A 26647-nucleotide genomic window follows, 5' to 3' on the forward strand; every position below is an offset into this window, starting at 1 on the left:
AGCCATCTAATAGTTTTGGCATTCCCCATGTGCTGCTGCCGGTGCAGCACTATGGGGCAGGCAGTTTTTGCATGTGAAGAGCTACCCTGAGTATGGTTAGGGACTAGAATGGCTAATGGACATTGCCGGAGGCAATGTGTAAGGTACAGGCATGTCCCATGCTACCACAGCCACGTTTTGGGGATACTGCTGTGTGCCAGGAGCCTGCACAGGTGCGCTTACACTTGGGTCTGATGCAGGCACTCTGCTTGGGTATCACACAGCACATGGGCCATGGCCACGTGAGATTTTGGCTGCTTAGCAACTGCATAATAGGGCTGTCCCAGAAGGACACACCGTCTGTTTAGTCTATAAATGTAAAATGTCCATTTAAAATCTGCATAGTACAACCCAAAGAACATTGGAGCACTCTCTGCTTTTATAATACCAGAGGTATTTGGCATTATCAGTGCAGCACCTTCCCAACACAGTAGCAGTGCCAGAGCTTTCTGATAGACTGTAGCTGTGCAATGCATTGACCTCTTCAACCAGTGAAAAGCTCCCTCTGGTTTTCTTCTTGTCCTTCCTGCCCCATTCCACTCTGCAGAGAGCATCATTGGCCAGGAAATTACTTAATTTGCAGTCAGCTTAAAAAAGTACCAATGTTTTTTAAAATAAAGATACTCCGTTTGTATAGGAAACAACTGTAAGTTGCAAAGTATGCTTGGGCAAAACGGTTCTTTAGAAATATGATTCTTAATCTCCAATGTGTTCTTTTATAATACATTTGCTAAGAATCACAGTATCACAGAATGGTTGGGGTTGGAAGACACCTCTGGAGATCATCTAGTCCAACCCCTGCCAAAGCAGGTTTCCCTAGAGCACGTTGCACAGGGTTGCATCCAGGCAGATTTTGAATACCTCCAGGGAAGGAGACTCCACAGCCTCCCTGGGCAGCCTGTTCCAGTGCTCTGTCACCCTCAAAGTAAAGAAGAACTGGACACAGTACTCAGGTGTGGCCTCACTAGGGCAGTGTAGAGAGGGAGGATAACCTCCCTCCACCTGCTGGCACCCCAGGATACCATTGTCCTTCTTGGCCACAAGGGCACATTGTTGGCTCATGGTGAACTTGTTGTCCACCAGGACTCCCAGGTCCTTCTCTGCAGAGCTGTAATCCAAGTAAGAAAAACAAAATATCATGATGCAAGTATGTGAAATCTTAGGGATAGATTTGCTAAAACAATTTGCATCTGATTATTTGTCTGTTCCTTAAAAAAAGTGTTCTCATTTCAACAATTGTTACTTAAATTGTAATCAGCTGAATGACAAATACCTTCCAGCTTTCCTCATAGAAAACATGTTAACTTTTCAGTTTCATCTAATGAAAAGTTATGTCTGGAGAGGTAAGAAAAAGTAAAATTGCATGTGGCTATTAGTGTGTTTAGCCTGCTATTCAGTTGGTGACTGATGTCTGTGTTGGTAGTAGATAAGTTAAATTTAGCTCAAAAGCTTCCATGAAGAAAGTCCTTATGTAAAAATGTAAATGCAAGGAAAAATATTTTTTAAAGGAATTAGATTCCTTCATTTTTCCTAAAAAATACAGTCAAGTGTTTAATCAGCATGGCAATTTATAAAAAATGTCACTTGGGTGAGAAAAACATCCGCATTCATCGCAATCCATAGTTCACTTTCTTCAAATAAAATCTTTGAATGGATTTTGTCCAGGGATCTCTAACCACTGTTTAAGCAGTTAATTCTGTTTTAAAGCTTTCACTCCCATAAATAGTCTTGCTGTTTAGTGAACAGAGGGACTGACATGTGAGTGGTCAAGTTACCTGTCCCAAACATCATTCTGAGTTACAGGAGGTACTAGCAGAATCAAGCAGTCCTGATTTTTTGCTTTCCCATCTACCCAATACAACTTTTACATCCACGTACTACTGTTCAGGTTTCTGGATTTCCAGTTATTCATTTCTGCAATGTGACCAGTGTACAACATCCTTTGTTTTACAGTCATCTGAAGGACATTTAGTTCTGCATTTAGAAAGCTTTTTTGACTACTAGCCTGAAATGTCTGTATTTAATCCAGACTTGCAAGAAACTAAAGGAGGTTTAGAGATAGAGTACAAAAGAGTCGGATGTCATGATAATACTAGAGCCAGAAGAGACATAATGGGTTAAAAGACACTCACATCCTTAATCTTGCAGTGTTTGAGTTGAATTAATTACATCAATATGACAGCTGGACTTCACTCCTTCATTGGGGCATTGACAGACATCCTCCCCAGCACTGGCTGCCCTGGTGGAGAACCGGCCACCTTGGCTGCTCACTGTCGCTTTCTCCCACCCCTCTCTTTCCCGTAGTTCCCATTTATCTGCTAGCAGAGCAGTTTCTACTTGACAGCCCTCTGATCTGCTTCAGAAAAATCAGCTAGGAGCACTCCTGTGAACCATCAGTAAGGATGATGGTCCACTAACAGGGTGACAATGAGGGATGGGGGTCAGGTGCAACTTCACTAGCCTTGGATTTTGTTCCAAACTTGCAACACTGCTGCAGCCCAAAAGCTATTTTGGGAACTTTACACAAAAATAGGTCTTGCTCAGCAAGGTTAGTGAATATAGTGACAATGACATCTGTAAAAGCAGTAAATGTAGTTCTTCTGGCCAGAAAATGTGTGTAGAAATTCAGCATTTCCAAAGAAAAGCCAATGGCACACAGCAGCAACTTTTAGGATCATTCTGAATGACACTTTTAAAGGGGGACATCCCACTTAAAAATCAAAACCGACAGTAGCTCTGTAAGTTTTTCCTTGCAGCCTGCTCAGTAATCATCTGATCTTGCCTTCTGTCTGAGGATCTCATTCTTGTGCATTCTCCATGTCCATGTCACCTTTGATCTTCTGACACTGTGAACCATTAAAAGCAGGGCTTGCACCATTGACTTACTTTATAGTAGTAACTACATATTCCTTTGATTTACTGTAAATTTTGGTTAGAATATATGTAGTGCCCTAGCAGGGGCAATGTCTGCATCACCTTGTCATTACACTGGTGCTTGTAGTAGCTTCAACCTGGCAAATCTGTAATTCTGTAAACCTTGCTGTTTAGATATACTGGTTTAAGTTCAGCTGTAATAACTGGCCAAAATACCATCAAACTCTTTAGAACAGAGCAGAGTTTGGCACACTTCATAATAAATGATTAATTTTGCAATTGTGGCCTGCCATAATTGTGTTTAGTACAATGTGACCCAAGTTACGGACAAGCTAAGAAGCACTTTCAAAACTCTCTCTCATGTCAGTGCATGAGAAATCTTGCCTGAGCATGACATTACTACCATGTGTGTGTGTAAACGTATGTATATACATGTGCACACATCTGGCTGTATGAGTTGCCATCATTTCTGATGCTAAGAGGAGACATAGGTTGCTCCATAGAGTATTCTTATCTTGTTTGCTAGTTATTGCTTTCTGTAGAGGACTATACACCATGCTTTTGCACACATAATTTGCCCACAAGCTCACGGACCAGCACTAGAGTCCAGAAGGAATTTGTACCTATTAGCCAGCTGAACACTGACTCCCATGTCTAGTCCCAGCCATGTCTAGTCCTTCTTATCCTTCGCTCTTTCAGGGACAGGAGTGAGACCCGTGGGTCTCAGAACCTGCAGCAACAAGGTACTTCAGAGCCTCTGAGAGTATCGAGAACAGCCTTTGCATCCTGCTGCTCTGGCATGTGAAGTAACAGTGTAACTGCAGCCTTATCATTGCACTCTGTCATAAAATGTAGGCTCTTTGCCTTTTACCCCGGAGTCACAGATACGAATTAAAAACAGTACCTTTATAGGCAACTCCTGTTTTGGCTTGGTGGGTACATCCTTTCTTGTCCCATCACTGCTTGTCTGACACCTTTATCTTAGTGATGACTCAAGGGCATATTCTGACACTAATAGCTGTAGCTGTGTATGCCCAGTGCATACACATGCCCAGCAGTTAAAAGCATAGAGTTAAGAAATATTGCTAGGAACTCAACTGGTAAGAATCCAACCTCCTCTGTCATAATGCATCCCGACTCTTAAGAGGAAAAAGCGGCAGTGGCCTTTTGAAAGTTCATAAGGCTTTTCCAGTCTTGGCAAGAATGATAAGGAAAAAGGTTTCCTCCCTTTCCAGTGCATTGGTGTGTTCCTTGTTCTTTCTCCCCACCCCACACTTTTCTTGCTACTTCTGTCTATTTCTGTTCTGATTTCTCCAGGTTCAAATCAGAACCCCTTTGCTTTGAAGCTGAGGTCAGCACTAGGCAAGGCATTGGGCATTACCGTTGCTAAGAGCGGCCCGTCCTCTCCCAGTTGCATGCTTGTGCGTTGACAGGGTCAGAGCATGACTGAAGGGTGAGAGATGCATAAAAGCAGAGAAGGCTTGAAATTAAATAGTCTTTGAAGCTTTTTCTTGACTAGTCTCACTCTGGCATGGACCCCTGCCTTAGGGGGATGATCCAGTGGAATAGCAATGACCTAAAGCTACTGCTCTGCCCACTCAAGCATGCGAGGAGGAGAATTTACCTCAAAAATGACCATATGAGAATATCTAGGCTGCAAATAAATGTTTGTAAAAGATGTGAGTTAACATTAAAAGAATGACGACTTTATTTTTTTTTCTGAGTAAAACTGTTTTTTTCTGAAATAATGAATGCTACACAGAAACAAGAAATGGAAAAATCATGGTGGGTGAGACCTTTATCTCTTCTCTCATTTATTACTAGTGCCAATGGAGTAGCTGTCCTAATTAAAAAGAACTTGCCCTTTCAAACAGAGGAGCTGGATTCTGATCCAAATGGCCTTGTAGAAAAGAAATTGCTGAATGAAGTCATTATTCTAATTAACGTTTATGCTCCTAATGTTAACAAAGTACTTTTAAAAGGAACCAGTAGCATAGATATTCCTCCTTAAATCACCTAATGGTCTGGTGTGGGTACTGATTTTAATTGCCCTTGGGTTATCAATTTAAAGAGATCTACTAGAGGCAATTGCATTGTAGATCAGATATCTCCAGAAAGTCATTAATGAGCTAATGAACGATAGATGTTTGCAGTGATGAATGACACAGCTGATAATGCCTATTTAGCCAAGTGGTGTACTTAAGTGTTCTGTGTTGCGTATGGAAAGAAGTGACAATTCGCCAGTAACTAGGTAATAATGTATTAGCTGTTACTCAGTCTGCTCCATGGTTTTACCTTCCAGTTCCCCCGATTAGCCCAGTCCCCTGTGCTCTACATCCCTAAGCTGTTTTTGTGATTTGTAATTCATAGAACTGTAGTTTGAAGCCCTGCATCTCTGCTTGACATTGTTTATATATTTCTTGTCTCCCTTAGCATAAATCATAATGACAGCTTAATTGGTTTATATTTCTGAAGCAGTTTGAAATATGAAGTGTTGCATAAGTGTTCAAGGTTGTTATTACTTTGTGACTCTTCCCAACCATTTTCTTTCCAGAATGAAAATTAAAGTGAAATTATTTGCCGTTTACAAGAGTAAATATGGTGAATCCTGTCATAAGAAATCACTCAAGGATCACCAAAAAAACCCCATTTATTTCACAGAATTGCACTTTTTAAATGCTTGAACTTTGCATCTCCTTCATAACACAGTAAATCCATTAACTTTGCTGGAAGTATTTGATTTATGCTAATGCAAATGGAGAATCAGATCTGTGATATCTGTGGCTGTGAGAGGCTAGTTTCATGATGGCATCTCGGTGCCAGACAAGGTGATGGAACAGATCATCCTGAGTGCCATTACACGGCACATTCAGGGCAATTGGGGCATCAGGGCCAGCCAACATGGATTCATGACAGGCAGGTCCTGCTTGACCAACCTGATCTCCTTCTATGACAAAGTGACCTGCTTAGTAGATGAGGGCAGGACTGTGGATGTAGTCTATCTAGACTTCAGTAAGGCATTCGACACTGTCTCCCACAGCATCCTCCTAGACAAACTGGCTGCCCAGGGCTTGGATGGGTGGACTCTTCGATGGGTTAAAAACTGGCTGGATGGCCAAACCCAGAGAGTGGTGGTGAATGGGGCAAAGTCCAGCTGGCGGCCGGTCACTAGCGGTGTTCCCCAGGGCTCAGTTCTGGGGCCGGTGCTGTTCAATATCTTTATAGATGATCTAGACGTAGGGATTGAGTGCACCCTCAGTAAATTTGCAGATGACACCAAGCTGGGTGGAGGGTAGGAAGGCCCTACAGAGGGATCTGGTCAGGTTAGATAGATGGGCTGAGACCAACGGCATGAGGTTCAACAAGAACAAGTGCCGGGTCTTACACTTCGGCCACAACAACCCCATGCAGTGCTACAGGCTGGGGGAAGAGTGGTTAGAAAGCGGCCTGGCGGAAAGAGACCTGTGGGTGCTGATCGACAGCTCGCTAAACATGAGCCAGCAGTGTGCCCAGGTGGCCAAGAAGGCCAATGGCATCCTGGCCTCTATTAGGAATAGTGTAGCCAGCCGGTCTAGGGAAGTGATCGTCCCTCTGTACTCAGCACTGGTGAGGCCGCACCTTAAATACAGTGTTCAGTTCTGGGCCCCGCACTTCAAGAAAGATGTTGAGGTGTTGGAGCGAGTCCAGAGGAGGGCGACCAAGCTGGTGAAGGGTCTGGAGGGTGTGACCTATGAGGAACGGCTGAGGGAGCTGGGGTTGTTTAGCCTGGAGAAGAGGAGGCTCCGAGGTGACCTTATTGCAGTCTACAACTACCTGAAGGGAGGCTGTAGCAGAGTGGGAGTCAGCCTCTTCTCCCAGGCTGCTAGTGATATGACAAGAGGACATAGCCTCAAGCTTCGCCAGGGGAGGTTTAGGTTGGACATTAGGAAGAATTTCTTTTCAGAAAGGGTTATTAGACATTGGAACGGGCTGCCCAGGGAGGTGGTGGAGTCACCATCTCTGGAGGTGTTTAAGAAAAGACTGGACATGGCACTTAGTGCCATGGTCTAGTTGACATGGTGGTATCAGGGCAATGGTTGGACTCGATGGTCCCTGAGGTCTCTTCCAACCTGATTGATTCTGTGATTCTGTGATTCTGTGGAACAAAGGTCCTGGAAAAAACAGGTCTTCTGTAAATGTTTTGCTATAATGAAAATACTGGGCCATTTGATACACTTAGAATTTGAAATTATGACTTCTTTATTTTACAGGAGGAACATACATAATTGTACCAGTCATTAAAGCACAGTATTATTACAGATTGGAAGATTCCTTCATTCACAGATGCATATTTTACCAAAAGAATACCAAACTGACTTTTTTATTTCTTTTTCATAGAGCAATGTTTACTGGAGACTAACCCTCTAGCTTTTCTTTAGGACCTGGCCAGCACTTAGCTTTACCAGAGAATTTTTATGAGGTGCAATGTTCAAAAAATAAAGTCACACAGAGACAGATGTTTGCGCATTTAGTTCCCTTTCCTGCTTCCACTGGCTCACAGGGCAGAGTCAAGAGGTATCCATGATAAAGTAGAAAAGTCTTTTACCCCAGAACAGGATTTTAGAATCAGAAATGAAGAAGGCAGGCAAAACAAGGACAGCCAACAAAAAGTAGCCTGGGGCAACACAGTGTGTCAATGAGAAAGAGAGATAAGAAACACTTGGACAGTTGTGCATGTTGGCTTCAATCTGTAATGACTGTGCAGACCACACATCAAAAACATTTGACTGTCCTTGACAGAGAACAAAAAAAGCCCAGATTTTTCAGCTATTGCTATTTTTTTTTCAGTCAAAATTATTTAAACAGTCGACCTGGTGAACAGCAATTTACTCTACCTCTGTTTTTAATTATTTCTCTATCTGCCTTCAGGCAATTATTAGGTGTTATCTTAGAGAGACAAAGAGAAAGCTCTCTTTGTCTTTTAGCAACCATTCTTTCTGCTGTTGATCAGCTGGATCCTCAGCTCTCACTGGTGTAAATTCCATTTGTGTTGTATCTTTCTAGTGTAAATTAGGGCAAAATTTGGACCATCGGCTCCAATAACACTTAATTCAGTCAGCACTGACAGATGCTGCATTTCTGCAGTTCCGTGCATGCAGAGACCTCCATGGCCTTGGGACCAAAGTGTCTATTTGTGCCTAAATTCTGTCATAGTTGAGAAATGAGTAGGAAGCACCTATATCCCACACACTTCCACAGCAGTCCTATCCATGCTCAGAGAATGTGTAATATGAGTTAGACACATGGCAGAATGCCCAGGCTCTCATGGTGGTGATGACACTTTCTTTATAGCCTCGTGGCCACTTTCTTGGTAGCCTCGCAACCAAAGAAAAGAGGCAGTGAAAGGTCAGGGTTTATTTAATGTCTCACCTTGCACTCACAGAGAGTGCCCTAGCTACTGGATGAAGATGACCCTCCATTCCTTCTTTTGGAAAAATGACACTGTGAAGCTTATAAATTGTGGAGCCTGAAGAAGAGCAAGCCAGAAATGGCCTGATTATATGGTTTAGGAATGAGAAGACTCATCATTCGTTAGAGACTCCAGGAATATCCCTTTCCCTACTCTGTTCTTGTACTAACATGTGATAAACTCACCCCAGGAAATATCAATTACATCATTCCCCAATATCTAGGAGTGTGTTTTTAATCCGAATTTTTCTGAATGACTCAAAAATAATTAGTTTGTAAACCTTTTGGTTTTTTCCTCCTGGCTGAAAGTTGTGTTACAACACAGGTAGGTTGTGATTTTATAGGACAAGTTTTTTGGACTGGGGATTGCCTCATCATGCATCTTTATGTAGTAACTGCGTTCTGGAGGAGTTAAAATTCCTTGTTATAGCACAAGAACTCATTGGTAGTAAAATTATGGATTAAAACTCCCATGAGAAAAGTAAAGCTCTGTATCTCTGTCACATCGGGACCAAGGTAGTAGGCCGCAAATTGAGTAAAAAGAGATATCATACTGGCTTTAGAGGAAAATGGGAACATAGAGTGTCCATTAAGTATTCAGTTATTGCTTAGTATTTGGGATTTATAATACCAAATTACCTTAAAAAAACTTACGATTTACATTAATGTGGCAAAATAATAATCTTGTGTTGATGAAAACAGAATTTATGTAGCTTTTTCTCTGTGTTTTTTTCAAAAGTTTCTTTGTTTATTTTCTTTACCTGGAATTACTGGGAGTCTCTGAGAAGTATTTTTATTTATTCTGACAACTTCTTAAGGGAAAAATCAATAGGGAACACCTGATTTATTCACGTTGTGCAAGATGACTATCCAGGACAAACTGCTGATGCCTTTTTAGGCACATAAGGCAAGGATTCCCTACATACCTCTCCAGTTGCCAAGATAACTTTCTCTGGTAGCAGCTTAAATAAATGAATACTAAAACTGATTGACAACAGGGAACTCTTTTTTTCTCAAAAAACAAGTTTGAAGAAAATGTCAGACGAAATTAACAGTCTAGAGTGCCTTCCTGAGGGTTGTCAAGGAAGTTGGAGATGACAGGTTTCCGACTACAACCCAGAGAAAATGCTACTGTGAAATTGTATAAGGTGTCGGTAAATGCAGCTTTTAAAATAAGCCTAAATTCCTGTGAAAAAAAGGAAACACGATACTGATCAAACCAGGAGTGGGGGTATTAATCCAGCATCTTGTCTCAGGCAAAAGACAGATCAGGCAATTCTCAGGACTATAAGACCTCTACAATATGCATTTTTGAGTAAACTTCACCTGGTCCCTGTTCCCTTATGCATAGCATTTTCAGATAGATCTGTAGCAACTATGGATTGATTCAACATGCAGGTAATCTTTCAAAAATTTCTGGTATAGTAACTCTATATTCTTGAAACTCATTCTCATTTTTGTCTCCCAACTTGATCTGAAAAACTTCAGAAATTCTACAGTTTAATTCATTTTGAATGCAGGTTCTTCCTCTCACTGACCTTCAACTTCTCACCTTTAAATTAATGTAAATTTTGTATTTATTTACTTTTATCATATCCTTTCCTTTTTACCATCTTATTACATTTGATTTGCACAACTGAAATACATTTTATTTTTATTACAGCAAGTTCATAATTTTCTTCGCTTTTCTCAGAACATCTTTTATTTCTGTAAATTTTTTCCTTAAAAAAGTGCAAGCCAATACTGTTCCATGATTTGCATTTGTCAGTAATAAATTTCATCTAACGTGGTGCCTTCCCCTACACTTACATTTTTTTCTTTTTTTTAGTCCTTCTGAAGCTTCAGAAGCATCCACTTCTGGGACCCAGACTAAATTAGAGAAAATTTTGTCTAGAAATGCTCTTAGTCTTTTCTCATATTTCCTTTCCAGATCATTTGTAAGGGTGTAAAACCATGTAGCACTACTGTCAAAAGGGAAGGACTCTGCTGCAAGCTATTCTCTAACATGGCAAAGGACTTTTTCTTCTGCAAGAACCTTAGCAATGATGTATAAATTATACAAAATGAGAGTTCAAGGGAAGTAGGCTATCTCATAGTTTGTTAAGCCTAAATCTTTAAATGATGGCAGAAAGCAATAGCATGAATCAGTGTGTTGGGACCTCGGTTATTAAAGGTCTGAATCACGTCATCTATCATTAGCCATCTAAAAGGTGTCTGGACCTTCTTGTAAGGTCAGCAACCAAAAACATGTACACTTCCAGAGGCCAATTCATCCCACCTAAGATCACTACCTCAGGGCAGGTGGGTAGAGAGAGCTGCTTACTTTAGACACCTAACTTCTAAGCAGCAAAAGTGAAATGAGGTAAAAACCTACTCTCTCTTGTCATTTAGGGATCAGACACAATGACAAGTGACTACTCAAGGGCTGAATCCAGACAACAACAGCCAGCACACAACAAAAATGATAGATCTGCCGTGGAAAGAAGTATCTCAGTATCTCTGCTTAGCTGCAGCAAAGATTATACTGTTTAGGAATTGAACCCTGTCTCTTATAGAAAAGTAGAGGTTTCAGATTGTACTATTGCTTTTTAGAAGATGAGGTTAGATAACAGAATTGCTTTAAAATGGGAAAAATACTATAAAATAGTTACTAATGTATTTATCAAGCTGTATTGTTGCACAGTCTTGTTCCAATACCCTGCATTCATACCTCTGTGATTGTCACGGTTTAAAGCTGGGCTGGCTATTAACCAGGTGGCAGATGCTCTCTGTTAACCCTCTCCCCCCCGCTAAGGGAAAGGGAAAAGGGAAAAGGGAGAGAGACTTATGGGTTGGAAAGTTAAAACAGTTTTAATAAACTATAATAATGAAAAAGAGTATAATAACAATAATAATAGAAATAATCAAATATATACAAATATATACAAAACCAAGACTGAGAGCTTGGAAATCCTTCTCAAGCAGAGTTGCTCCCCCCAGCACAGGCAGAGGGGAAAATGCAGTACCTCCCCCCAGCACAGGCAGAGGGGAAAAGGCAGTAGCTCCACCCAGCACGGGCAGAGGGCAAAATGCAATAGCTCCCCTGCCATCACACCTGCAGGCTTTTAACTGGAGAATTGGCAAAGCTGGTACCAATCAGTGGGAGACAGGAGGGCCCCTCCCTCCTGGGCCCCACCTCCAGGAGGCAGTGGGTTAGTGATAAATAGGAAAGTGAGAATGATGTGTGTGGGATGGAATACTTTGTTGGTCAATCTTGGGTCACCTGCCCTGTCTGCTCCCCCCTGCAGCTGCGACCCCCCTTTGGCTCTTCACTCGTAAGCAGTGAGGAATTTAGCAGTGACCTTGGTTTCTCTAAGACTAATGGGCCTGGTTTGGGCCAAACCAGGACATTGATTCTTGCTTGTGAAGTCCAAATTCCCATTTGTATTCATTATTAATTCTTGTCCCTTTTTCCATAATTTTCCTTAAATAAGTAAGAGTAGCCTTTTAAAGAGCTTTATCTAGATTTTTCACTTCTGGTATGCTGCGTTCAGTATAAGATCAGAACATGGAAGTTAAAGGTCACTTCGTATTTGCAGGTGGTTGGGAGATCTGTGATGATGTGCAGTGTGTGCAGCACACTGCTGCATCTGATGAGCAGTCATATCTCTTCTAGGCCATTATCTAAAATTGATTTGTTCTGCTGCTTAGAGAGAAATACAAACTTGAAGAATATTTGGGAGAAACAAGGTCAAAACCTTAATCTTTGAGGAATCTTAAAGCAAGACAGTTCCCTCTCCATAGCCACCTCCACCAGGACTTAACACAGGATGGTTTATAGTTACTTTATCTGAAATGTATTTACACCTTCAACCCATGGGATTCCCAGGTCTGACGGGAGAACTGTTATTTCGCAACTGTGAGAGATTCAGTGCTCAAGAGGGTTGTGTTTGTTCCCAGGGTTTGGTCTTGGTAGGAATTAAAGGGATGATGAAAACAGTTCAGGCAGTATCTGATTCTGTAAAGATGAAATTGTTCTTTCTACTTGCTTCTTGTACTTTCACACAGAATTTTTAGGGAATAGTCTTGCATATGTGCCTAAATTTGTAGATGGGCTACTGCAAATAGCTAAAAGATTAATTAACAAAATCTAAGGAATGCAGAATATTTATAGCATAAAACCACCCTAGTACTTTAAAAAAAAAAAAAGAAAAAAAAAGAATCGTTAAAAGAAAAAGCAAGCTATGTAAAATGGAACAATGGAAGCAGAGATGAAGAAAACTTAGGAGTCTGAACTCTCTGAAATACACTAAAGCATGAAGTGACATCTATGAGGAAAATACATTTTTTTAAATGAGAATTAATTTGTATGCCTTAATTCTGGGGTCTTCCGAATTTCTGAAAATCACAATTGTTTTAGGTCATCCCCTGTGCAGATCTGATATACTCTATCAGTACCTTAAGGTTGCAAAAATTGATTTGCTACTAGGAAATCAAAACAAACTCATACATGATTAAATTTACGGTCTTTCCCAGTCTGTCTGGAAAAGAGAAATTCTTACTGGGGGCAGTTGGGGTCTGATAGTAAAAGAAGAGCAGGTCTGTCATGTTGGAAGGTTTGACAGCGCGTCTGTCTCCATTCCTGTGTTTGTGAATTTAGGAACTTCCTCTGCTATTGCATTCATTGGGGGCCAGAACACTCTTGGGCAAAAATCCACAGCTATAATTAGTGATTTAATTTTAATGTAGATGAATAGACAATCCTGAAGCCAGTTATTAAAATGTCATTAGTTGACACAGAAGTTAGCATATCTGCCTAATGGCTGTTAGCAGAAGCTGCAGAGACCAACCCAAATGAGAATTATGCCTGGGAAAGAGTCATGACAACACAAGGCATCAAAAATCTCCCTGCCTCTGGGAAACAGCTGGACAGCCCCTGCCAGAAAATGCTCGAGTGTTTGTTGGGTATGCACAAGCAGTAACTCTGACCCCTCTATTCTAGCAGAACCTGAGCTCTCCAGAAAATATTCCTTTTGAGTAGCTTTAGCCATAGCTAAAGCCCAGTGCAGTTAGGAAATAGCAAGGGTGAAAAACAGACTTTATAACAAGTAGCCCTGGGGATCTCTGTACCCAACAAGTACGGAATTAGTTCTGTGTATCATGTGTAACTCATTTTTACAGCACTCCCAAAGTAAATAAATTTTAATTTGTGTTTTTAATTCAGATGTTAATGTAACAGCAAGATTCAGAGAACTATGCAATCTGAATTCAAAGGCTTAGAAAAAGAAGGGCAAAGACTTCTCTGGGACCTTCAGTCTCTGGCTGAAAGTAGAGATACTAGCAGCAAAGATCTTAGTAAAAGTATAACTTTGCTTGTACATCTTTCAGAGAACACAAGAGAAGTTAAGAGCTGTTGTTGAAAAACTTAATCACAAATCTGTATTTAATAACTTTTTTTCCTAAATCCTGAGAGATCTGAACTACGACCTTTCCTGGCCTCTTTGCCATCTTAATGACACAGAATCATGAGTAAAAATAATACCAATGTAAATCTAAAATCTGAAAGCTTTAGAACGCTTCATTTTTTGAATTCTTCTTACTTTGGCACCACACTGAGTTCTGCAACTTTTATCCATCAAGCAGAATTGCAAAACCATCATGAAAATGTATGAACCCAAGAACAAAATCTACTCACCCAACCTTGCAGCAATAATCAAAAAAGCCCCAATTATAGTATAGTCACCCGTCAAAATAAATTATTCATTCAGGGTGAGTGGGTGAAAAGAACTTTGCTAGGCTTCCTTTAGGAGGTGGTAATTGTCTTCAATTTTGTTAAAATACATCACTAATTATATTTTAACAATGTCTATGTACTGTTTTCCTCTTTGGGAATTTTATGAGGTGGTTGTAAGAATTTTGAGAGCGGGCTTTTTCAGTTTTAAAATATTCTATACTTGTGTATTTGTACTGCAGAACATGATTCATGACATACAAAAGAATGCTCTAAATGACATGTACAGGTGACCAGAAATGGTAGAATAAAATAATTTCATAAGAAGACACCAATTGATTGGACGTACTTCCACAGCAAAGTGATGTACAGATCTGACAGCACAGTGAAGTGAGAGCATGGTGATGCCATATGGTTGGCTCCTGGAGGTCTGCACAGGGTTTAGAAGGTCCATGGAAGGTTCCTGTCTTCAACATCCATTGCACACAATACCAAATCCTTCAAAGAAGATGTCAGCAACCCATTCACCTGGGCTATGTTGGCCATGAAAACTTAATGCAAAGTTTGAGAGACTACCAACCATATGTGATCTTACCTTGCTGGTTATACTGCCAGTGTGTTGGGCCTGCCCTAAGCAATATCAAAAACACAGGCTTTCTTTCCTACTGTCTTCTGGAGGTTTCCAGAGACCTACACTTAAATTTGCATCCAAAGAATGCTCAACGCATGGACTCCAGACTGCAGCAGAGTTGAGCCTGACATCCCAGGGCTTACAGGCTGTGGGCCACTACAGATGGAGATATTGTTTTTAGATCTCCTTTCATTGTTGCTTCCAAAATCTGGTTTTTTTTTGTTAGTTTTTTACTATCATTTGGATGCTGTTCAGACACCTTTTGTATAGAATAGAGTTATAGAATAGTTTGGGCTGGAAGGGACCTTTAAGGGTCATCTAGTCCAACCTCCTTGCAGTGAGCAGGGATATCATCAATTAGATCAGATTGCTCAGAGCCCAGTCCAACCTGTCCTTGAATATTTCCGGGGACGGGGCATTTGCCACTTCTCTGGGCAATCTGTTCCAGTGTTTCACCACCCTCATTGTAAAAAATTTCTTCTTAAAATTTAGTCTGAATCTACCCTCTTTTAGTTTAAAACCGTTACCCCTTGTCCTACCATAACAGGCCCTGCTAAAAAGTTTATCCCCATCTTTCTTGTAGGCCCCCTTTAAGTACTGAAAGGCCGCAATAAGGTGTCCCCACAGCCTTCTCTTCTCCACGTTGAACAACTCCACCTCTCTCAGCCTTTCTTCACAGAAGAAGTGTTCCATCCCTCTGGTCATTTTTGTGACCCTCCTCTGGACCCGCTCCAACAGGTCCCTGTCTCTCCTATACTGAGGACCCCAGAGCTGGACGCAGTACTGCAGGTGGGGTCTCACCAGAGCGCAGTACCCACATGCAATATCTCCCACATGCAGCACCTTGCACTTAGCCTTGTTGAACCTCCAGGGTTCACATGGTTCCACTTCTCAAGCTTGTCCAGGTCCCCCTGGACGGCATCCTGTCCCTCAGGCGTGTTGACCACACCACACAGCTTGGTGTTATTGGCAAACTTGCTGAGGGTGCACTCGATCCACTGTCTGTGTCATTGATGAAGGTACTAAACAGTACTGGTTCCAATACAGACCCCTGAGGGACCCCTGAGGGACACCACTTGTCACTGATCTCCATCTGGACATTGATTATAAACAGATATAGATTATAAACAGATGCTTCTTGATGCATGCGATAGGCTTCTAGTCATAAACAAATGCAGCTATCATCTTTGAATCAAATAATAAAATCTTTTAATAAAATGCTATATTCACATTTATTCACATTATTATTTTAATTAAAAATTAAGCTAATTTCTGCCTACCTAAAACTGTGTATACCATTGCAATCCATTATTTGTCCATATATATTTGTCTGTGACCTGTTAAAATATCACATGTAACTCTTATTTCCAAACAATTAAACTTCTGAGTACTTTCCCCTTCATTTATTATCACTAGTGAGTGACCACAAAAGCAATATGTAGTGATTTAACATTCATCATAATATTTGCAGTTATTCTAATAACTGAAAAATATGGTTTGTCTTTCATTTCCTAGAGTTGTGGCTGACTCACACAATTTTGACTGATACTTCAGCAATTCAAAGTTGTATAAACAGTGCAGACAGATCAATCTAAATGAGGGTGCTGAATAAGCAGAAGCGGGGGTGTATTTGTAGCTGGATATTGTTTCATCCCACGCTAAAACTAAGTGTCACAAGGAACGTGTATCTTATTCTGGGCTCAGAATCTGAGTCACACCATAGTTGGAAGTATTCATATTAAAAGCTTTTGGCTCTGGCACACCTCTTGTTTTCTATCTGATTGTTCTTTCTTACTATAATTTCCTAAATACTCAGCACCACTTTTAACTTTTCATAATACTTATATTTTTAAACTAGGCTTTTTCATTTCTTAGATGAGATCAGGGGAGCTTCAGGAGATGAGGACTCTCCCAGCAATAACCCCCTTCCTCCACAACTGAACCCTTTCTGGTTCAGGCTGGCCCGTGCCAGGAGCTAATGGAGTACATTCTCCTCCGCAGCCAGGAATGCAGACCTGGTAAAAAGGGCTTCCTCTCCCTTCCCTCTGCAGAAGGATGGAAAGTGGAGATGTCCACTCTGTGCTTCATTTTGGGCTCTTTCCTTGCAGAAGGAGAGGGGAGCTGGGGCGGGGGCTGGTGGTAAAGGTGCTAAGCAAGGCCAGGGAGAGGGAAGTGCGTGTAGGTCAGTCCCTTCAATGTAATGCAAAGTGGAGCTCATCATGGGAGACACATTTATAACTGCGTCCAGTAATTGGGATCACTGGGTGTCGAGCCCATCCGCATAGTGACTGTCAGTACATCTGAGTTTTGTTATTATTTCAGAGTGATGATTCTTCTCCTTCTTTACTGCCACCCAAATGCTTTGTCTTTTTCTGTTCCATAAGGGCTTACCTTTTCTCGGGAAGCAAGTTAGGATCTATTGCTTCATCATCAAACACTTCATCAATAAAATAAGTGTCTTACTACTTCCTGACATAAGTGAGCTCAGGTTAAGAAAAAAACATAACTGCTTTATCCTCCTCATTTTCTCCTTGTTGTGCTTCTTCTGACTTTCTGACTTTCTGATCTGGTCTCTGTCATCAGGGCTAGCCTCCCCAGTGATTTTATCTGACTCCCTCTTTCCAGAATCAGGTAGACCTTTTCATACAGCTTAGTGGCAATAAGGAATACTTGGAAATTGTAACTGTGCTGTGGCTTCCAAGCCGTCTTGGCAGCAGAGTCAAACAGGTTGGGTTAGACCATCTTCAGTGTTCAGCTGCACTCGGGAACAGGCTGGGAGCACTGAGACAATCAGGCACAGCAGCAAGATGGATTAAGCAGTGGTAGTTTTTCTGCAATTAAATACACACTCTGCACTGCCTGTCTGCGTGAAGGCTTTTAGTCAGGTCCAGCGCAAAGAGCTCAGCTTAAGCTCTGCTGGCTTAAACTGACCTCTTGACTTTGTTCTGGGGTGTCAGAGGAGTACGCACACATTTTTTAAGTGCAATGAGGGGGCACCTGAGTAAGAGAGCAGCTGCACTGAGTTGAACCAAGAGAAACTGTAGCCCTGTACTCTGTGTCTACTACTGCGCCTCGGTAGATGTTCAGGTGAAAAATATAAGAGCAGGGAAGGCATGCAGAGATACATTCTGCACTCCACCAATCTGTATTGTGTGGAACTCTTGATTCAGAATTTGTACCTTTACATTCAATAGACTTTCATGGGTTTTTTCTTCTATGACTTTTATAATTGCTTTTTGACTGTATTTATGTTACTGTCAGCATCTGTCAGTGAATGCCACTATTCTTGTACGCTGTGTGAAAAAAACCCACTTCTTTTGCTTGTTTATAGCCTGCTACTTTCATCGGGCATCCTCTTGTTCTCATGTAGTGAGAAGCCAAGCATCCATTCATTTATTTTCTAGGCACTTTCCCAGGGTTCTCCTGATTTTATACATATCTGCCACATCCCCCTTCAGTTGTCCCCTTTCCAAGCTGAAAACTCCAAATCAATTTAAGCAGTTCCAAGCTTTAATTGCCCTTCTTTAGATCCCCCATGTAATTTTTGAGAGGCAAGTACCAGAACAGCAGGCAGTATACAAAAGGGAGGGTACTATGTGGTTTTGTATAGTGCTGTAAAGGTGTTTTCAGTTTTGTGCTCCATTCCTTTTTTTAAATCTCCTAACTGCTGGGTTTTTTGACTGCCAATGAGCATGGGACTTATGTTTTCTTTTAGTAAGCTTTCTTTTTTTTATTAATTTCTTTTTTAAAATTAAACACAATTGAAATTATTTATTTGGTGTGCTTTTTGTACTTATAGGAAGCTGAACTTCAGTAACTTATGATTAGTGTTTCAACAGTAACGTCTTGAACCAGCCCTGTCCTTTGCTCAGGCAAGATGTAAAAGAGCTCTTTTTATCAGAGATTTTCCAAACACCATTGCAACAAAAATTACGGTGTTTAAACATGTAGTCTCTGCATTATGTCTAGATATGACAATTGCTGAGACTTTATTAGTCTCCCATTAGCTCTAATGATAATTTCTAAGACTTAGGCAAGGAATTTCAAGACACTGAGAAACATTTTTTGAAAGAAGATATAGTTTACATTGATTCTAATTTTTTTTAATGGAGCAGTGCTCCTTCACTGAAATGGCTGGGTCTCTCATCCTATATATTTTTTCCTTTGGAACTGTATGGATTCTTTTCATCATTTTTATGATGCACTGATTATGTCAATAGCTGTAGTCCAGTTTCTTATTTTCATTTGCACTGCTTATGCATATATTTGAATTAAGGATGGATAGATGGATAGATAGATAGATAGATAGATAACAAGCAACTAATAATGCAAAACTCACTTTTAAATCAATTGTTACTGGATTGTAAGGCATAGAACATGTTATGTTAGAGGACAGAAGTTTGAAATTATACTGCATTTTCAGTTTAAAACTGGAAGAGTGAAATCCTCTTTGGCTTCTAATCTTAAATGTACATTTTTGTTTCTTATATTTTTATATATGTCATGTTCACAGATTTTTTTTTTGTTATGACTTTTGTCTGTGTCTCCCACCAATGCATACAGTCAGTCGAAGTGAAAAAGTGTTTAATACCTCAAAATAGAATGATCGTGCCCTTCATTTAAAACATCTTATCTTCTATTCAGGATATTAGCATAACTGTTTGCTAATTACTATTGCACTCAATTTTGTGTGACAATGGCAAAACTAAGAACAAAGGAAATAAAGCCAACGTACTGCACTTTCACAGTTTGTATCACACTAGTCCTGTAACACTGGGATTGGTGTGCTGATATTTATGAAATCAGTGGAAATCAGTGCATACTTCACAAGTTTTGTGAGGCTCATGGCATCTGTGGCATTGATTAACTTCCAGACTGGTAAAATGGCTTAGGTCAGGGAGGAATTTTTTAAATTCTGGAATCCTTTTTTCAAAATATGTAATATTTCAGACATGCAATCTCACCATAGAGGTAACATGCTCTGAAGGAAATACAGAAGTAGACTTCCAACTGAGCACTGCCTTCAAGACTGTTGGTTTTCAGGTGCTCTCAAAATACCCTGCACTGTCGGAGCTTGGAAGTTTGATGGTGACCAGATCTGATTTTGACATATTTTGGAGGTACAGTTTTGCGAATGGATCGGTGTAGATTTCCCTTCCCCCCTTAGACCCCAGATCCTGCTCCCCTGCTTTAACCCTGGGAGACAGAGACACGTCCTGCAGACTGTGGGAGGGCAGGTCACAGGCAGCCATCCAAAGGCACAACTCATTGCCCTACTGACATTGGGGCTCTGTGTTAAACCTGCTGCCATCTCATAAAATCAAAAGAAAATCTTCAGAGAGTCAGTTTTTCATTGTACCATCCCTAAGCCCAGAGCGAGTACGAGGGCTGTTTAACACAGTGAATTTTTCTAGGGTATTACAGTCACAGAAATGTCTGTTATGAATATCATTTTGCTAAACCATTGCAAAAAGTTCATAGAGTATTCAGTAGCTGCAAGACTGCTCAATTACTTACCTGTACTGAGGTGGTCGTGTGGCTGAACACTAATTCATTGTAAATACACAGGAATACTAGTACAAGAAATAATTTTTACTCTACCTGAAAAATGCATCTTATGATGGTTTACTGTGCAGTTATAACATATTTCTTTATCTGTGTCACACTCATATGTGGTTAAAATAATTTTTGACAGTTGCTAGTATCATTTGATCATGCAGAAGCCGTAAATTGTGGGATAAGGATTAAAAAATGGTCGTACGATCTACAAATATCTTCAGCAACTTAATATCCTTACATAGGTGCTTTTTTCTTTGGAAAAGTTTCTCAGAGATGGACAGTATTTTTAGTTTCCCATACTAACTGCTGAAAATCTACTTGTAAGGCATCGTATTCATTGCCCTTCAATGCAACTTGCAGAGGAAAAAAGATAGCTCTACATAAATAGCATGTTTTTATCTTTATGTCTTATATTACTCTTTATGTCTGCTTCTATTGCTATTTTTTAATATTCTTTTATTTAATTATTTTTATATTTTTCACCATATTTTTGAAGACACTTTTGAGATATCAGTAAGAAATCAGTTTTGAGACAAGATGTGCTAGAAATGCAAACATACAGATATTGATAGATAAGATCAGACCATAGTCCATCTAATTTAATAATCCTTCTGACAGAAAGTAGGTGATTCAGAACAAGTTGCCAGAATTTCATGAGAGACAAATCGAGGGTAATCTGTCAGCCACCTTAAGTCTTCTCAGAATTCCTTAGTACTTTGAGATAATTTTAAGCCCTAAAGCATAAGGTTTCAGCTTTCTTTGAAAATATATTAGCATTAACTATTACAAATCTGGAGCTCATGAATAGCAAAAATTTGACAAATATGAAAAATGAGATAGTGCAAGCATTACTGGAAACTGCAAATCTCTGAATCATTGAACAATTTTTTACCTCCTAAGCAGGTGAGAGAATTTGGGGAGGGTGTAAGTGACATGACATTGTGAATAACCAGTACTTTTATGGTCCTTTTGATCCTTCAGAAACTCTTGTATTGTGGCGTAAATGTTACAAAACTAATTTGTCCTAACTAACTGTTTGAAATAAGAAAACAGCTCTGGAATGCTGCCTGTTTTTGAGGTATTTGGATGAGAGGAATGTTAACTTACCCTGTTAAAGTTTCAGGAAGTGTTAATATGGTATATACTTGTGAGCATGATTTGATCACTAGTGCAACCATCAAGAAAATTACCATTTCATGAAAGGTGAATATTTAACTTCACAGAAAACATTTTGAACTAACCTTTACATTAGCTGATGAATCAGATCCTACCTCACATAATCCCATTAATCTAAGACAAAAAAAAAGAAGCAGCAGCATATGTATTTCTGCAAATTTATGTTTTATTCCTTTTCTTTTCTTTCCAGACAACTATTACGGCACTCCGAAGCCTCCAGCAGAACCAGCTCCATTGCTGTTAAATGTAACAGATCAGATCCTCCCAGGTGCTACTCCTGGGGCTGAAGGCAAACGTAAAAGGAATAAGTCTGTGAGCAATATGGAGAAGACAGGCATTGAGCCACCGGAGGAAGAAGAGGAAGAAAGACCTGTGGTCAATGGAAATGATGTGACAGTAACACCAGGTCTGTTCTTCCTTCTTACTTTGCAATGCATTTCTGTTATTCACAGAGTCCTCAGTTACCTCCTTCTGCAGTGAGAATATGCATATACAGGTAAGGATGTTCTTGCAAGACTGAAAGCCAGAAATCCCGAATAATAGGATTTCTATGAAGCCTGAAACAAATTACTTAATTTCCATTTTGGGGAGTCGTCTCACTTACCTCAGCTACCACAAAGATATCTGTCTCTGAACTAGTCCCTTTGAACCCTCTTTATAGACCGAATAGAAAAATATCTCCTTTCTAAATACAGTTCATGTGATCTGTTTGAGATTTCTAGGTTACAGTTGATCACAAGTGCCTGTTTCTCTCCTTTGACTATAGAGGGAGTCTAGAGAACTGTAATTTGGTCAAATGAATCCAGTCTCTGTGTTTCAGGTCTCCTTCATTCCAAATGGTGATACTCACAAGAGAGTTCACTACATTATAAAGTGAACTTTTGTAAATTGTTATGAAATCTTAGCAATCTAGTGGAAGATTAAAATTGTCATAATATTAACGAATTTGTGGCTGTAACGATGAAACGTAGCTGGCAATGCTATCAGGAAGGACCCTTTTCAGCAATGTCCCAGAGCCTGCATAAAGCTAATAAAGGTTTTAGATGTCTAGTCCTAAAAGGCAGCTGTTGTTTTACCCCTTGGCTCACAGTTCTTCAGAAAAAACGGGGCTTGAGATACTGACTGGTATTCTGAGTGAGAACACTCCAGCCTTTCCCCAAGCAGGTAATCAGCTTCCCCTTCAACATTTCAGCAAGCCATCATTTTACAGTACTTGATCATTTTTATTCTGAAATCCCATTTAAGAAATGATTTTTTGTTGTTGTTTGAGTAGGAAATTAAAGAATTCAGATTTTTATACCTCTCTGAGAAATAACTCTGTGAATCCTTTTTGGTGAATTTAGAACTTCAGAAACAAATTATTGAAGTAGAAGTCTGTAGTGACAATCATATGGATGAGAAGATAAAATGGAATATTGCAAATTCTCTAAATGTATAGGTTAATGTGAAACAAAAAATCCATTACTTAATCTTCTAAGTGCTGTAAAAACGATTTTCATACTGCAGATTCTATATATACTTTTTTCCTCCTACTGCATTAAAAAATGTATCGTATTGAGTATCTTCCCATCAAGGATGTATTTGCCACAGGCTTTTCTGTAGTTGTTGCCTAACATTGCACGTAAGGGCAAATTCCTGTGCAGAATCCATCACTGTGTACAAGGAGGACGGCAGGGAGAGTGGGGTGAGAGTGGATCTCCTTCTCCCCTCTCGGCTCACCAAAGGTCTGGAGCATTACTCCCTGGCCATTGCCATCACATGCTGTATGAGCCTTGCTCGTCCCTTCCACACAACATTGCATCTGTCAGCAGTGCCCTGACACTTAGTGCCTTTCCTACACAGCTAAGCAGAAAAGGATGAAGCCCAGAAATCCTTACATAAAACATCAGCACTGGCTCTGTTGCCAGGATACTGCACAGTGAAAGAGGCAAAGGAAGGATTTGGTCTCTGATATGTGTTGTAGAAATGATTAGAAAGGTTGTTCGTTGCAGTTATTCAAAATGTGCCACATAACAGACCACTGCTGAGCAGCAATTTCCAGGTCAATATGTTTCAGCTCAAACTGGATCAAGAGACAATGTTTGCCTGCTTTTCTCCTTGTATTGTACACCTATAATTCATTTATCCCAGGCAAATTCTATGTGAATGATGACTAGGCAGCACCCAAGAAACAGTCACTGGAACGTGTTAAAAAACGAAATACATGAGCATCGATGTAAGACAGCCCCCCTCTTCCCCCTCTTTGCCCCCGACAAAGTAATTCCTGTAGGTGTGGCCAGCAGAACAAGCAGCGCTGTGTTGGCTCTCATGGTTTCATAAGCAAGGTTTTGTTATTCAGTTACACTGATTGAGGACTTTGGGGATTGTAGCAGAGCAGCTCTGTACATACATGCTGTGTTGCCTTTGTTGGGTACTGTAGCTCCCACGGACCCTGTTACTGCAGTCATTTTCTCTGAGAGCTGTCAGAGTCTCAGCTACCTCTAAAATGTGTGTGCATTTGTAGTTTGTGTCTTTGAGCAATCAGGAAAACCAGAATATGTTATTTTTTTTTCTTTAAACTCTTCATGGAGGGAGTAATCTATTTTTTATAAAGAAGCAACCAAGGCAGGGTATTTGTTATTTCCAGTTCTTTTAGAATGTGTATTCTATTTTAAACACGTCATTTCTAATGGGAGTCTTTTATTAAATATAGGACTTTTGGGACATTCAAAACGTGGATACATTTTTTATGATGCTCAGCAACTTAATGACTTATTAACTGCCAAAGGTATCAGAGTACTGGCAAGGAAAAGGACTGCTGTAACACCTAGGACTGCTAGGTTGAAATAGTAACAGATCTAAGATGAATCTGAAGAAAATAAATCTGTCTTTATCAGTCCAATAAGTGACATTTCTACTTGCAGAGATCTTTGTGCTTTTGGTCTGATTTTTCAGGCCACTTTTCAGTGCCTGTTGAGATAATCTGTGCATCTGTTGAGCTTTATTAGTAGGAATCAATTTTTTGTGAATTCACTTCCACATACCTTGCTTCATAGGCCATCAGATTTCCCTCGGACAGTTGCATTTGGACACTGGAGATCTTCAACTGTGCTCCATAATTATCTTCTTGCTAATTTGTGCTGTCCAATGTGTTTATTCTTTCTGATTTTTGTCACCTGTCCTCAGCCCAGAACCCAAGAAGAAGACTTCTCACTTCTTCAGGATGAGGCTTTTGGCTGTTTTAGAATGGAGCACTCTCAGTCCTTCATCCTGGATCAAATTCTTTCAGGACACAATAGTATTAAATGGGAGATGGGATTTATCTCATTCAACTTTAGTAGATTATATGCCTAAATGCCTTACTTTATGTTTGAGCTACTTGTCTCTGCTCTCTTTCTATAAAGTAAGGAGAAAGAGGCAATTCCAAAGATAAGAGAGAACAGCTGTTTTAGATATCCATTTTAGGGTATCACCTCTGCAATTCAGCCTACAGATATACAGGAACCAAGATCGCTAAATTTAAATGAGGAATCCTACTGTTTGCTGAGCAGCATATGACAGACACAATTTATATAGCTGTTAAGATGGCCAAGTCTAGAGTTAGCATTGGGTTTCTCACACCTAGTGCAACTGCCCACATTACTGGACTTCTGGCTGCTCTGGGTTGGGTCTCTGCCATTCACTGGTTTGGGTGAAACATCTTGCACCTGAGAAGCTTTCCCTGATGGACACTGCACTGAAATGTGCAATTTCTGCAAAACTGATGGTTTGACAAAAGAAAGAAAAAGACTCTTGGTCAAATTGCAACCTGCTTGTTAGACATTCAGTTTTCACTGCTGTTGCTGTTCGTGTCTGCAGAGAATTAAGTCAGTCTCCTTCACAACCAGCATCATGATTTGACACTGTGTTGGTCATGTCACATTTGCTTCATGCTTCTGACTGATTAAGTGTTTATCATCTGCAAACTCCAGAAGAACCACTCTAATATTGAAAGAATGCTTACGTATGTGCATTATTCTGACATTACTTGAGCAATGGTAAGTTGCACCCAGAGAATGAAAGTTCTGGCAGGCTCAGGTTAATTGAGGGATAAGATATGACATAGAGTTTCAAAATGATCATTCCATGCCTTAGGTTAATAATGAAGCAAAAGGCTAGAGTCCCAATGCTGTCAATCACCAGGCAAGGTGCAGTAGTCCCAGGCAATAGGTTGAGCTTATTCTTTTATTATTACACAGCAAAGACAGCCAGAGGCATGAAAATAACACACACGGCATCCAAGAGCCATGAGATTTTACAAAATACAAAAGTTGGTATCTGTTGATATTTCTGTGTAGATGTGTTCTCTAAACTCAACTTATCACATCTAGGCCATAACCTGTGACCTACAGAATATACCCCATGCTCACCCCATCTCCATGTCTCCTGTTTTCCTTCCCCCACATCAGCTCCTAGTTCTTATTGTTGGTAGTCAGTGGGAACAGTGCCACCATGCAAAGCACCAAAACCCAAGTATGGCTACAGCTCTGCAGGAAAGGGAGCAGCTCCAAGGTTGCAGAGTGATATTTTTCACAAGAAAATAGATGCACGTAGCTCAGCAGACATGAGTTAAACTACACTTGCATCCAACAGTTGTTTGAAATGGATGAGCTGTTTCCTGTGCAAAGTTTAACAAATTAGTTGTTTAGATACAAAAAGGTACAAAGAGCTGCAATATTTTCCTCCAGAGCTGCTAAAACCATTCCATAAATTAATATTTAATAATATTTCCTTTAATTTGTTCTCTGATGATATTGCTTAGGTCATCTGAGTTGGTTCTTTTGGAAGAAAATAATACATTTTTAAACTTTATTGCATGAATAATCTGCAGCATTAAAATAAAGGAATAAAGTAACAAGGTCCTCTTAAATGTTTAGATTGCAAAATTCAAGAGTTAGACTTTAAATAATAGAAACAATTTAAAGTGCAAACAACAGCATTGATGAAGGCTCAAATTCTGAGACTCTCACAACATAACTACCAGTTATTTTTAAAAAAATGGTCACCATATTGTCTAAGAACTGCATAGAGAATATGTAATATCAACCAGTAATATTTTAACTGCTGGTATTTGGAATTGGAGTGCTGCAGAGGTGAACTTACAGTATTTAATGATAAGTAGGTATTTTTACCATACACATTATCTTGTTCTCAAAGCTCTTCGTATTCCACATATGCAATAACTTGCTGAT

At 40.0% G+C, this 26647-nt stretch overlaps 1 protein-coding gene across 4 annotated transcripts in view; it reads left to right on the top strand.

Annotated features, from left to right (window-relative positions):
- Positions 1–26647, top strand: part of MAGI2 (membrane associated guanylate kinase, WW and PDZ domain containing 2) — an 823074-nt gene that overhangs the window by 531757 nt on the left and 264670 nt on the right. For all 4 annotated transcript variants that reach the window (XM_068400692.1, XM_068400693.1, XM_068400694.1 and 1 more), the window contains exon 4: positions 21628–21843. In XM_068400692.1, coding sequence (XP_068256793.1) covers positions 21628–21843 — 216 coding nt within the window. The remainder of the gene's footprint in view (positions 1–21627; positions 21844–26647) is intronic.

This window comes from Nyctibius grandis, chromosome 5 (genome assembly GCF_013368605.1).
Source record: "Nyctibius grandis isolate bNycGra1 chromosome 5, bNycGra1.pri, whole genome shotgun sequence".
Lineage (NCBI taxonomy): Eukaryota > Metazoa > Chordata > Aves > Nyctibiiformes > Nyctibiidae > Nyctibius > Nyctibius grandis.